At 37.2% G+C, this 11,256-nt stretch overlaps 1 protein-coding gene across 1 annotated transcript; it reads right to left on the bottom strand.

Annotated features, from left to right (window-relative positions):
• Nucleotides 1-1,465: 1,465 nt before the first annotated feature.
• Nucleotides 1,466-9,054, bottom strand: LOC149558489 (uncharacterized). Its single transcript, XM_089832700.1, has 2 exons — nt 7,364-9,054; nt 1,466-1,964 (listed from the first exon to the last, which is right to left on the bottom strand). The coding sequence occupies exons 1-2, from the start codon at nt 8,819-8,821 to the stop codon at nt 1,884-1,886; spliced, it is 1,539 nt and encodes a 512-aa protein (XP_089688826.1). The 5' UTR covers nt 8,822-9,054; the 3' UTR covers nt 1,466-1,883.
• Between the last annotated feature and the right edge of the window lie 2,202 nt (nt 9,055-11,256).

The raw sequence follows: 11,256 nt of genomic DNA, 5'->3' as shown, positions 1-11,256 counted from the left end.
AGAAGAAGAAATTAATTGGTTGAATGTATTAGTTTGTTTCAAAGATTGATATAATTGTATAGAGTCCAATAGTTTTGTCTTTCAATTGTTTCTGACAAATTAATATAATTGAATGTCCTTTAATCGTTTCTGAGAAATTAACCCCTGACCAACTACTCACCCTACTCTAAAGGAATTTAACTAAAGAAGAGGCCTCTAATTTAGATTTATACAAACTAAACTGATTTCCCTATAAGACTAAAGGTGATTCCTGTTCATTACCGACAGTCTGATTAAATAGATACTTCCTCGTGAATGGTGTAAACCACTTGCTTTATCATATTGTGATCCACCTAACAAATACCAATAATGATGGAGGAGTTGTTTCCCAAACAAAATCCATATATTATCTTTAACAGGTATGAATTATATTTTTTCTACTTAATATTCGCACACATATATATGACGGTGAAGTATTTTAACAAGCTGTTTTACAGCTAAATAGGCCAAACGCATCTTAAATGCCACAACTTTGCACGCAAAAGCTCATCATGTGGTCAATTCAAGGACAGAAACTTACATAATCATTCTACTGAAAATAAAAAAGTTGTTAACAATGCAAGAAAACTGTATAACTTATCATTCAATCCGTAAATCCAAAGTCATAATGTCACAGAACTTTCCATTCGGACTCAATGGTCGGCAGCAAAATTGTCCTGTAATTCAATTGGGCAAAATACCACGTCGACAGCCACCATAGATGATTGGAAAGCGAGATGATATCATGGCCTTGGTTTATTTGCGATGCTTTTTACCACCGACTTTACTCAACAACCCAAATCCACAGGAAAATTAATGGCATTGTGACAGAAACTCCCAACTATCATATTGGGCCCAACTGATTTCCCGCTGTAAAGTATACAATTCATAACTTGTAGATATGGGTCCTTGTCAAATAATGCTCTGGCCTAATTAATTTCATGCTGTGGAGGAAAGGACTCATTAACTTTAGGTATGGATTCCTTATCAAAATATTTCAAGTGTCACCCACAATTTAAAAGCGAGCACTGAAGTCGCTCATCTTAGAGATGTACAGGATGCCGTAGATCCATCCCAGATAGTTTGAATAGATCTCCGCCATTGGTATGCAGGTTGAGCCAATTCAGGCAGTGCACATTTTAAAATCCCCACACGGCCAAACAATTTGTATCAATATCTTCGCTAGTGGACATCACTCACCAAGTGAACATGCTGAAAGTTTGAAAAGTATCTACAAAAGCAGTACTATTAAACTGAACTAGGTGCATTTTATCATTAATTAGATTAAAGCAATGAGGCGTTTACAAATGAAAAAAAATGTCAATCATGAACACGAAATGCTCAGTCAAACAAAGAAAAGAACTGACATTGCCGATTTTGATTTCAATTTCGATTGGGAAGAGAACAGCATATAGAAATTCTGATATCAATTGTTTTGGAGTGCAAATTTTGAACACTCCTCATGGGGAAAACCATGATAATAATTTCATATATATATTTTGCATCAAGATTTTTCATTACAACCATATGATTGAAACTATAAGGAAAGCCTACACTTCCAAAATCATATATTGCCTACCCCTCTGTACAATAGTAAGAAAAGGAATGCTTCCGTGGACTGCTATAACTCTACATCTAGAAGCTCACTCTGAAGGACATCATGGACAGGCAAGACAAACATGCCAACTTTTACTGTAGCAGCTGATTATACAAGTGTCCTTCAAGAGGTTCAACACGTATAAACAAAATATATTAAGGTTGGCCAGACCCATTTACGTTACACTATACTGTTCGTATTTACAGGCTAAATCATATGGACTACAATTTGTATTCAATTCTAGGACATTAGCTTTGTCAAATTTTGCTTATGATGTTGAGCACTCTGATTGCTGCTCACGAAGACTTCCCTGTCGTGGCTCCCTCAAGTACTGAAGAAGAGTTGCAGCCTGTGGAGTAAAAGGATTAGCCAAGCAAATTTGTAAGAACGATATCAGCGGCTAGTATGCAACAATTGATTTTGTTTTTTTTAAACCCTCAATTGCACATGAAACTATTGTCATTAAATTTGAGAGTATTTTACATTTAAAGTGTTTCCTTTCATCTGTATGTCTAAACTTGTAAAATATATAATTCAATTTTCACTGCAGAAAGCAGTATAATGTCTGTACCAGCAACAAGGATGCTGCAGTCCAGGGCACTTTTAAATTTCAAGCATACTAAGTTACTAACACATGTTTTAGAGAAACAAGCTTTTACATATTAATTTGTATTCCTGGAAAGGTGAATGGATCATATAAAGGGAGCCTTAGCCTGAAATTCAAGATGCCATGTTCATTCCTTGATTTTGTATGAATTCCAATACCATCTTCCTATTCTATAAGCTAGTAATCGGTATTCACAACCAGTAGCAAACAGTGCAAAGGCAATTTTTACAAAAGTTGATGATAATATCGGAAGTAAACAAGGTTGTTTAATCTTGTATAATGATACCGTAAGAAATTAGAATTTAACATCTTGATGGGGAAAAGTTTTACCCACCACCATATGAAAGTTAATTTGGCAATTATCCAAAATTCATTTTAAAGGCTAACCTGCTATTTGGTGTTCACATTATTAAAATGTCAAATAAGTGGAAGATGTCAATTTAATGACATTGGTCATAAATTTCGTTACTTCCAGAAAGTTACCTCAGAAATTTGTCTGATTCCCAAGTGTGTTTGTATTCAACAAATGATGAATGTATCGAAAATAATTTTCCATGATATTGCCCTAGAACTCAGCATCGAATTTTCCAATTCTCAATTAGAATACAGAACTATTTAAATTATATATTCCAGTACTCAAAAGTTAATTTCTTCACATATCAGAAAATTTAAAACCCAGCTAACAAAGAGATTTTTACTGGGACTAATTAGAGTAGAAAAGAACTGCCCAACTCTGATGGAAACAATTATGATCAGGGGCTAAGAAGTGATGTTCAACACCATCTCATGATTTTTACACAAAAATATTTTGAAACGTATTGCATTTGTCTCTTTCCACCCTAGGTTGGAATAAGGAATAAGAAATATAAGGGATCAAACAATTCTAACTATTGCTGAAGTAGTAGTAATCATACTATAACCAAAATTGGAAACAAAATATTGATCTTTGGAAAAAACAAGTTTCTTGATTGCGATAAAATCTCTAATTGATCAAAACAGGTTTTTCAGGCACTTGCCAAAAACAGTTAAACTATGTCCCAATCATAATTTATAATAGCGATTATGTTACCATCAGTGACTAATGAACATATCTTATCACGCAAAATCATTAAGTGTCCACAATGGCAACTCTTATCTTCTATTTAAGTTTTTAACTGATCTTGCCACAGATATATGTTGCAGATGATGCATACACGCAAACATTTATTATCCGAAACTCTTATTATAATTTAGAATGGATCCTTGATATGCAATAGTTCAGAAAATCATTCTTTAATTTAGAGAAAACAATCTTCAAAGCCTAGATGCAATATTTGTGGCTCTATCACAACTTCAACCAGTATTACAAACTATGATTATGGATCTTGCCAAGCAAAAACCTTGTCTATGAAATAGACTACTCCATTTGTGTTGATCAGTTCCTCATGGAGATACCGATCCAAGGATTTGAAGAACATTAAGTGAGAATTCAACAAGCAAGTGTTTTCTGGTTGGATGCAATGGTCTCATTGTGTGATTTTCAAAAGGATCTGTAGAAGTCAAACATTGTGAATCTCAAAACCAATTATGCTTCAGAGCTTGCGCAGTTTCAAAAAACTAACCAGATGCTTCTCCTATTTGACAATCTGTATGACAAAAGCAAATACTCAGAGGAATGCCTGCCAGGTTGCCAAAATACCTAAACTGTAGAATCTATACAGGACCCCTTCAAGCCAATCAAAGTCTTAATGATGAAATGCATTATTGTAATGGTGAAATTTGTGTATCCATAACATGTCCCATTTAGTTTTGGACCCCATTTTAAGAGAACAAATCAATAAAATTGCATATCAACAAATGGCACAATCTTGTGTGAAGTTGGTTTTATTGCTTATCCCAATTACAAACATTTTCATGAATTTGACCTTTATCCCACTCATTTATGCACGGTTCTCCATACACTTCGCATCCACTGCATCCACCCTATCTGAACATTCAATCCCTGCATTGGATTTATAGTCTGCTGCCCTGAATCAATCCAGAAGATGTGAAGTCAACCCACATCCACAGATCTGACCCAAAAATTTCAAAATCAAAATTTAAATTTTGGCAACATCCACCCATTTCTTCTTTCCTGCCAAGAGCTGACTCCATACATAGCTGGCATATTTTTCTGCTACATATTTGTCTTTTAAGGCATTTCAATATGCAACCACAGCTAAGTTGCCAAATTGGGAATGGAAACAAGTACGAGCATGTTGGTACGAAACACGGGTGCAGCAGAATTTTTTTATGGGGGTTTGAGTACATTTTGGGTATTCATACAAATATAAAAATAAAAACACACTCACATATATATACGGCTAAATGATAGAATTAAGTCTAAGTTGCTGATGCGGATGCGAATGTGGATGTGGATGCAGATGCAAGAATATGTATATATATATATATATATATATATATACAAACAAATGCAAGAAATATATAAAAATAAACGATTCCATAGTATATTACTTCCCATCAATGGTTCAACTTCAAACTTTACAAACACAAAAATACAATAAAGCACATGCAAAAAACAACTTTGAAGTCATTGGAAAGGCATCTGGGCCTGCCGATGCTCTCTGATGCATCCAGGTGCTGCTCAGATGCACCCAGGAAGCGCAATCTGGGCCTGTAGATGCTTGTGGAGGTGCTCATCCACAGGTCCAGAACGTGCTTCCTGGGTGCATCCGGGCACCATCCAAAAGCACCAGAAGATCCGGATGTTCTGGGAGAGAATCGGTATCTGAAAATTAAGTTTAAAATGTCATATACCAATACATATGCTAAACAAAATCCATTACAAATTTCAATTTGTGAAAATTCAGGTTTCTGTATCAAAAAGATCAAGCAAGCATCCCATGATAGACAAGTTCAGAGTCTGCTGATCAGCAATCTAGGTCTTTAAAATATCCAAAAGATCAAACTAAAATTGCTAAACATTTCAGTATTTAAAAACACAATGAGGAGATTCATTTCAGAATCAGATTCTGGAACGTTTCGTACTCATTCAAACCCTATCATTCTAATTTGAATTCAGCTTTCTGCATCAAAACAATCAAGCCAGAATCTCATGACAGATAAGTTCTGCATTCACTAATCAGCAGTCTAGGTCTTGAAAATATCTAAAAGATCAAACTAGAATCGTTAAACATTTTGGCATTTAAAAACACAAATCCCAGATGTGTACCCTCAACTCAGGAGATTAGTTTCAGAATCAGATTCTGCTATTTTTCATACCCGTTTGAAAAATGCATTCTAATTTAAATTCAGCTTTCTGTATCAAAAAGATCTAGCCAGAATCTCATGATAGATAAGTTCAAAGTTCGCTAGTCAGCAATCTAGTCTTAAGAATATCTAAAAGATCAAACTAGAATTGCTAAACATTTCGAATTTAAAAACACAAATGCCATATGTGTACCCCACAAAATTCATTTCAGAATCAGATTCCAGTACGTCTTGTGCCTGGAATTGCCTGGAAAAGTCCCACAATTTAGCAACTTACCCTCACAGTGAACATAACACATCCATCATTCAGATCATTCGCATATGATTCTAGGAATAGATTAATTTGAGCATTATAAGTTATCTAAGCTTGCATTATCATTCTAGAGCACTTGCATGTCTGAACATTGTTGTCCTCGATCACTGCATCAACCATGAAGCCATCCTTGCCAAGTGGTTGACCTAGGATAACTTAAACATAGTTATCCAGTAGCCTCCCCAAGGTATTTTAATTTTTCAATACTGACATAGGTATAGTTATCCATCACATTCAGTGTTCTAGCACAGAATTCGATTATTCAATTATCCGTCTGAATGTTTTCATTTGATTTAACCTCGGTTAATTATGCTGTGTACAAATCTTATAGCATAAGAATAGTTTAAGCCTAGGATAAGTTGATTTTCCTTTACAGTTATACCTCTCAACAAGTGCAGAATTGCATGGAAAATTTCACAAATGGAACTCCGTAATTCAAGAAATATAAGTCAATCTAGTTAGATTCATGATTTGCGGCATTTTACTTTCTCTAAAAGGCCTCGTACATCCCTATTATTTATTAAGGTCTAAAAGAGTTGTCTTGTCTACGACGTTAGTCGGGTCTTACATGTCTCTCAGGCATCTTCTGTACATAAGCACCGATGAGCTCTTAAAGTTTCGCTACCTCATGGTGAATTAGTTCGTCTATGCTTTCTTGTTTTGATGAACACCATCTTCAACAAAAAGGATAGAAATTCTGCAGCGGATTGTAATTTAAGGCAGAATCTCAGTGTCAAAAGCGCATTTTGTCTTTCCTATGGTAAGTTCTGTAATTATCAAGTTGCTGTCCCTGAATCATGAGACCCGTTTACAAATTTGCTTCCCTTTTATCTCAACTTTACGACCTTCAAGATTCAAACAGGAACCCATGTTTATTAGGTTGCTCCATGACAAGCTCAACTGTAGATACAGTCACTGGCATGGGATTCATACCAGTAACCGTAGACCAGGGAGACCAGGCAACCTGGGTGACTTTCAGATAACACATCTAGAGTAAACCCAGCCCTAAATATTATGAAGGAACTAAACTGCTAACCCTCCCATAAGGCCGTTCACTACTATTTGTATTGAACATAATATCGTATCTCCAAACTAGTAAGAGCTTACGATTGTATTCGTCCTTGATTAATATTATTTTCAATATCATCAACTGTTAAAATTGAAGGGTTTTTACTAGTTTAGTCATGTGTTAAAGTTTCACAAGTCAAAGAAGTGTTGATTGATATGGTAGTAGTACTTCTCCGTTCACCATAACAACTCATAGCCATAAGGGAATTACGATCCTGGATATAAGCAAAGTCCGTGGTTATGAACATCAATCGGTGCCAAGTACAAGCGAGTCTGACGCAAGCAAGCAATAACAGGGCATATTTACGCCGCGGCCTGGGGGTCTCAAAGAGAGCTAATAATTCCAAGAAACAAAAGATGTTTAAACCAGCAGGGATATGAGAAATTTGTGTAGATGAGGACATCTGACTACATTAATTGGAAAGAAACATAAAAGAAGAAAAAAGTAACGAGGGACAGATAAATTGAAAGCCAAAACAGACGCTTCCTTGCATGCATGTAACGGAAGTACCTTATGTTTAGCTCTAGCAGTGCCTGACTGTGATAGTTCCACAAGTGGAGGTATGGCCCCTTCCCTTGAGACCAATGTGCGATACAGGTAACTATTTATACAGACATGCAAAAGTGTTGCTGTGGCAAACTCTTTACCCTTTTGAGACCCACCCTCTAGTATCTCTACCAAGACCGGTATGCCCCCGGCGTCAACAATGGCGTTTTTGCCATCTGGGACACTAGCAAGATTACTCAAGACAACAACAGCCTTATCCACCATACCAGAGGAAGGATCGGCCATGAGATCAACAAGTGGTTTAATTGCCCCTGCCCTAATAACCTTGTCCTTGTTCTGATGCACGGATGATAGTGTATACAGAGTCGTTGCTGCATCCTTTTTGCCCCTAGATGATCCACTGATAAGAAGAGACACCAAGGGTGGGATTGCCCCCGAAGCACCTATTGAAATCTTGTTGTCATCTATGAGAGAGAGGCTCAGGAGGGCACATGCAGCATTCTGCTTGGCGACTGAAGTCCCCGTCTTGAGCACATATATTAGAGGTTTAATTGCCCCAGCAGAGGTAATTTCCGTCTTGTTACTCTCACAAAGAGAGAGATTCAAAAGGGCAGTCACCGTGTTTTCCTGAGTCTGGGGGTCTGGGGTATGAAGTAAAAATACCAAGGGTTTAATGGCTCCTGCCCTTGCTATCATAACCCTGTTCTCCATCTTGTTCTTGGCTAAAAGCCTCAATTCTGCAGCTGCATTTCTCTGAGATTCGATTGAATTACCCGCGTCCAAATCCTGAACCAAAGCCTTGACAACTACTTCGAGCTTTTCAGGCTCAAGGAACTCATTGATGGCCACTGTTCTTGCTGAGGGTGATAATGTATATGAATTTCCCTGAATCTGTTCCTCTCCTAACTGCCTTGACTTAACTAGTCTGCCAATCCATTGGGCCTGAGATGCAGACTCCTTCTGAACACCAGTACTATTCTTACATGCGGCTGATGATGTTGCCGTTGCCAATCTGAGCAACTCCCCTGATATATCACTGCTATAAGCAGAAAAATCACTAAAAGCCTGAGAATAATCAAAAGAATTGGTTTCCGCTCCCATTACATCACTCCCCTCCCACTCCAATTCATCCTCCTCATCGCCATCACTATTACAACTGGTTGTCATAGTACCACCGACGGGCTTCTCCATTGTTCTTTTCTGCTCCATGCTGAAAGATTGCTCTGTTGAACTATCCAACGGTCCACTTGACATACTGCAACTCACTTCATCTCTAGAAAATAGCTTTGAACGGAAGGTTCTCATGGATCTGGGTTCAGGCCTCTGCAGCTTACTCATGTCACTCCTTTTCGCCCTGGACTGCATGTTGGGAAGGCTGTTGGAAAGGGAACCGAGATGGGACTTGAAATGAGGTCGGGAAGTTGGGTATTGCTTCGGATGGGATTCAGACATAGAAATCATTTTGACTGTTGAGAAAATGAAAAACTCTCCGATAAACAGGAGAATCCTACTTGTGGTTACTTATTTAGGTTCAGATAAAGCTAAGTTCTGAACGTCGTCCTGAGCTTTGATCAGGACTGCAACTATTTGAAAGCCAGGACTAATTCTTGTGGATGAAAACTGGATTGTACGATGGCACTGCCCTCTGCGAGTGCAGCAGGTGGAGCATATTATGGCGGTGGCTTGGAACCAACAAAGCAAAAGTTGGAATGCAAGCAAAACTTATAAGAAAGGGTACGCCCTGTCGATGAAATCAAAGAGAATTTAGGATACTATTGCAATGATTAATTAACAAGAGTCAAATAAAAGATTGGAAACCAAAAGGCGAGGGGAATACATTCAATTGAAATTCTGTCTATCGTGGGCCAAGCTAAGGTCAATTTCTGGGTTTCCACTTTTTCAAAACAACAAACCATGTTCACTGGAGGCGCCACCAAAAAAGGATGAAGTAAATGAAGGCCCTTTTCAAGCCATCCGCAAGCCTAAAACCAAGTCAGACTGTCATTATATACTTGTGGGGGCATATGAGTAAAATACTCCCGAATCGCCTAATTGATTATACTATTTACCACGGGAGAAGCCCTCAAAAGGGTTACCCCCAAAACGTATATGATGTCGATTCAAACACCTCTGAAGTGATCTAATTAAGCTTAAACCCTAACAAACAGGTTCACCATGTTTCGATCTCCTTTATGAAACAGTGTTTTCAGATTATGGGTTTTCCAGTTTTCGATCGAACGCGTACACCTGACGAAAAGGGTGCCAGATAAACGAAGAGTCCGGCGATATTGATGACGAGTGGTCATGACTTGAAATCAATGAAGGGCCTTAAACATGTGTGCCACTTGGTGGCAGCAGCTACAGTTCTGCACATTTTGGTGTCTAGATTTTAACAGCTTACGACAAAAAAGCATGCAATCTGCACCACTTAAGTAAATATTTCATTACTATTTAATTCAGCCCAAGGATCAAAAGAGCATTGGTTTTTTATTTTGGGTCACCTGGCGGCGCAGTGAATCTGATACACTGACAGCTGGGATGAAAGCTTACCATTTTTTATAAAGGTTTTAATAATCTCAATTCGCAACATGTGTCTCTATCATATATTCAATGTATTTTCCAATATTTGCACGAAAAGATTCGGACAGCAACAGGGAGAACTCGTACCTCTTTTTGCAGAAGAGGGGCCAACTGTCCATTGCTTTTCTCTGTCAATTTGTGATGGAGTGATATATACATGCTTGGCTGAGTGACATATACATACGTACCTACCTGGTGAACCAGCCTTTCAGTCCCTATTCCTTGGCAAACGAAAGGTCGGAGGGGACAATTGGGAGGGAACTTGGTCATAAAGGAATTTCTCTAAGGGCCCGTTTGGTTGCTGGAATACAACCGGAATAGGAATAGGAAATTAGAATATGATTTGTATTCTTTGTTTGGTGCGTGGAATAGGAATAGGGAATAGGAATACGTATTCTCATTTTAGCCCCAAAATGAGCTTTTGTCCATTCCAAAAAATACCTGTAATTGGAATTGCTATTCTTGCATTCATTTTAACTTTCTCAAATTTGATTAAATTTTCAAATCCACTTTGACCTGGGGTGAGCGCTGGAACTTTGTTTTCAATATTTTCAAATATTTCAGCGATTTTTCAATGGCGCCGATTGCATCTTCAGAAATATTTTCAAATGGCACCGATTGCAAGTTAACCCTATTCCAATTTAAGCTTGCATAACCAAACAAGGGATAAACAAGATTGGATTGCATTTTTCCATTCCTACTCTTCATTCTCCATTCTCATTCAAATTTTCTATTCTAATTCTCAATTCCTACGCTTGCAACCAAACGGGCCCTAATGCATGGATTTTTAACTGTGTAAAGAAATAATGGGTGAGAAATAAGGCGTCGGTGCATTATTTTTTTTATCTCGAGCACATATCTTCCTCTAAATCCTAAAAACAATTGATGTTTGCTTCTTTTCAAAAGATATCATCTGTGTGGATATATGATAAAATATATAGATATGTTCTCCGAAAAGATCTTGCGTTCAGATGTTTTGAATGTTAATGGAAAGGGAGTGGCAGGTTGAGTGATTTACTCAAAAGTAATATTTATTTTTTCCCTTTTAAGTGAGATTGGGAGCCAACCTTGTTAATCTATTTTGAAAATAAGTTGGTTCACTATAAGACACCCAAAAGAATGATAGAAGAAAACCTTATTTTGATGTTATTATTATTCATTTTTAAAAATCTTCCTTAACCTTCAGACCTTTTTGTTATTTATTTGGATTAGATTTATAGGTATAAAGAATTGACACAAATCATTTTATATTGTATGTCAACCTTATTTATTTGTTTTGAAAACATATTGGTTCACCATAGGACATACAAAATAGT

Source organism: Cupressus sempervirens, chromosome 5, assembly GCF_028749045.1.
Source record: "Cupressus sempervirens isolate cs-2001-9-10 chromosome 5, ASM2874904v1, whole genome shotgun sequence".
Lineage (NCBI taxonomy): Eukaryota > Viridiplantae > Streptophyta > Pinopsida > Cupressales > Cupressaceae > Cupressus > Cupressus sempervirens.
The sequence above is the reverse complement of the archived record's forward strand: the minus strand, read 5'-3'. Positions and strand labels throughout refer to the sequence as shown.

What these genes read in the sequence shown, in the direction of transcription:
- LOC149558489 (XM_089832700.1), bottom strand. Translation starts at nt 8,821, where the DNA reads ATGATTTCTATGTCTGAATCCCATCCGAAGCAATACCCAACTTCCCGA. An exon ending in CTGCTAGAGCTAAACATAAG is followed by an intron (nt 1,965 to 7,363) that starts GTACTTCCGTTA and finishes TTTACTCCACAG; the next exon opens with GCTGCAACTCTTCTTCAGTA.